This window comes from Calypte anna, chromosome 1 (assembly GCF_003957555.1).
Source record: "Calypte anna isolate BGI_N300 chromosome 1, bCalAnn1_v1.p, whole genome shotgun sequence".
Lineage (NCBI taxonomy): Eukaryota > Metazoa > Chordata > Aves > Apodiformes > Trochilidae > Calypte > Calypte anna.
In genome coordinates, this window is record NC_044244.1 from 35808058 (window position 1) to 35810761 (window position 2704).

The window sequence follows — 2704 nt, forward strand, 5'->3', positions numbered from 1 at the left end:
GGGGCGCGGAGGAGAAGGGATTCTCTTTGACGTCAAACGACCATAATATAATGATGGCTCGTTCATATCCGGGTCCCCGGGAGGCTCCCCCGGGCCGCGCTCGGCCGCTCGCCGGCGCGCAGTGAGGCGGGGGCGGGCAGGGCAGGGTAGGGCAGGGCAGGGCAGGGCGGCCGCCCGGAGGTGGCCGGCGGCGGCGGCAGCGGCGGCGGGGCGGCGAGCGCAGCATGCCCGTCTCCTCAGTCGCGCCTGCCTCCTGCCGCCGCTGCCCATGGAGATCGCGCTGGTGACTCTGGAGAACGGCGGCGCCACGGCCATCGAGGGCGGCGAGGATGCCGCGGTCGGCGGCGGTAGCGCCCGAGCCCGGTGGCGGGGAGACTTGCTTTATATCGCCGGCTCCGCCGCCGCGCCGCGGCTGAGCGACGGCAAGGAAGACGACCCACCACAGTCACCACCACCGGCACCGCCACAGCCACCGCCACAGCCGCCGCCGCTGTCGGCGGACGAGGAGCGGGAGCGGCAGCCGCCGGACCCCCGGGGAGGCGGCGGGAGGCGCCGCAGCAGCGCGAGCAGCTCCAACGGCCCGGCGGCGGCGCACGGAGCACCCCCCGTGCCGCCCCAGCCGCCGGCGCGACCTCCGCTCCCCGGTGCGGCGGTGGAGCTGGGACCCCCGGAGGAAGGGGGACACCGCCGGGGCATGGCCATGGCGGCGGCCGGCGAGGAGGAAGAGGAGGAGGAGGAGGGGGAGGCGGCGGTGGTGGCAGCCAGCCGGGCCACCATGCACCACCAGCGGGTGCTGATCAACATTTCGGGGCTGCGCTTTGAGACCCAGCTGGGCACCCTCAGCCAGTTCCCCGACACGCTGCTGGGGGATCCGGATAAACGGATGCGTTACTTCGACCCGCTCCGCAACGAGTACTTCTTCGACCGGAACCGGCCCAGCTTCGACGCCATCCTCTATTTCTATCAGTCCGGGGGCAAGCTCCGCCGGCCCGTCAATGTCTCCATCGATGTCTTCGCCGATGAGATCCGCTTCTACCAACTGGGCGAGGAGGCCATGGAGCGTTTCCGGGAGGACGAGGGCTTCATCAAAGAGGAGGAGAAGCCCCTGCCTCTCAATGAGTTCCAGCGCCAGGTCTGGCTCATCTTTGAGTATCCTGAAAGCTCCAGCTCAGCCCGGGCCATTGCCATCGTCTCTGTGCTGGTCATCCTGATCTCCATCATCACTTTCTGCCTGGAGACTCTGCCAGAATTTAGGGATGAGAGGGAAATTCCTGTGCCTCTGCCCCCACAAAGTGGAGGTTTGAATGGCACGACTGGGGACACCCTACCCATGCAGCCGCCCAGTAGCCTTTCTGACCCCTTCTTTATCGTTGAGACCACCTGTGTGATATGGTTCACCTTTGAACTCCTCGTCCGCTTCTTTGCTTGCCCCAGCAAGCCCGAGTTCTCCCGCAACATCATGAACATCATTGACATCGTGGCCATCATCCCCTACTTCATCACCCTGGGCACTGAGCTGGCCCATGAGCAGCAGCAGCCTGGGACTGGCAGCAGCAATGGGGGTGGGGGCCAGCAGCAAGCCATGTCCCTCGCCATCCTCAGAGTCATTCGCTTGGTCAGGGTCTTCAGGATCTTCAAGCTCTCCAGGCACTCCAAGGGTTTACAGATCTTGGGACAGACTTTGAAAGCCAGCATGAGGGAGCTTGGTCTCCTCATCTTCTTCCTCTTTATTGGGGTGATCCTCTTCTCCAGTGCTGTGTACTTTGCTGAAGCTGATGACCCCGAGTCACATTTCTCCAGCATCCCTGATGCTTTCTGGTGGGCAGTGGTCACCATGACTACTGTGGGCTATGGGGATATGCGACCTGTCACAGTGGGGGGAAAGATTGTGGGTTCCTTGTGTGCCATCGCAGGTGTGCTGACCATTGCCCTGCCTGTCCCTGTCATTGTGTCCAACTTCAACTACTTCTACCACCGAGAGACTGATCATGAAGAGCACACTGTCCTCAAAGATGAACACAGTAGTGCTCAGGGCAGCACAGCAGGGGAAGATACAAAGAGAAGATCCAGTAGAAACTCTCTAAACAAATCTGTTGTGCACTTGGAAAACAGTGAGGGGTTCAACAATGACACCAGCTCCTTAGAGAAAACCAATATCAAAGCTAAAAGTAATGTAGATCTCAGAAAATCTCTGTATGCTTTCTGTCTGGACACCAATAGAGAAACAGACCTGTAAGGACAGAACAGAGTTAGAGTTCAGAAGTGCAGAACGATTTGCTGCTGTCAGAAACTTCCTCCTATAGTTATTCTTTTGGTACCAGTTAGTTTGTTTTGGTTTTGGTTTGGGTTTTTGTGTTTTGTTTTTTTTTAAACAGGCTGTTTTTTATAAATTGATCACTGTCCTGAGCAGTCCTCCAGGAATACATGTTTTTATGTTCTTTTTCCATGACACAAAGGGTCACCTATTTTTAAAATAGACTAAGAATAAGCTACGCTCCATGATGCAGGAGCTGGTAAATTATAATCTGATTTGTAGAAACTTGTTTTAGCAAATGGCTTTTGGTTTTAAATGGGTTATTTGTAACCAATTCAATTGCTCCAAGTTTCATATTAAAGAGCTGAAAGATTTGGGAGCTGTGTATGAGGAGAATGAATGGACTTGGGGGGGGGGTGGGCGGAGGTTGAGGTTTTTTGTACTGTAGTT

At 57.5% G+C, this 2704-nt stretch overlaps 1 protein-coding gene across 1 annotated transcript; it reads left to right on the forward strand.

The window, feature by feature from the left end:
* Positions 1–268: 268 nt before the first annotated feature.
* LOC103538166 (potassium voltage-gated channel subfamily A member 5) lies at positions 269–2236 on the forward strand. Its single transcript, XM_008504492.2, has one exon. The coding sequence runs from the start codon at positions 269–271 to the stop codon at positions 2234–2236; it is 1968 nt and encodes a 655-aa protein (XP_008502714.2).
* Positions 2237–2704: the final 468 nt, after the last annotated feature.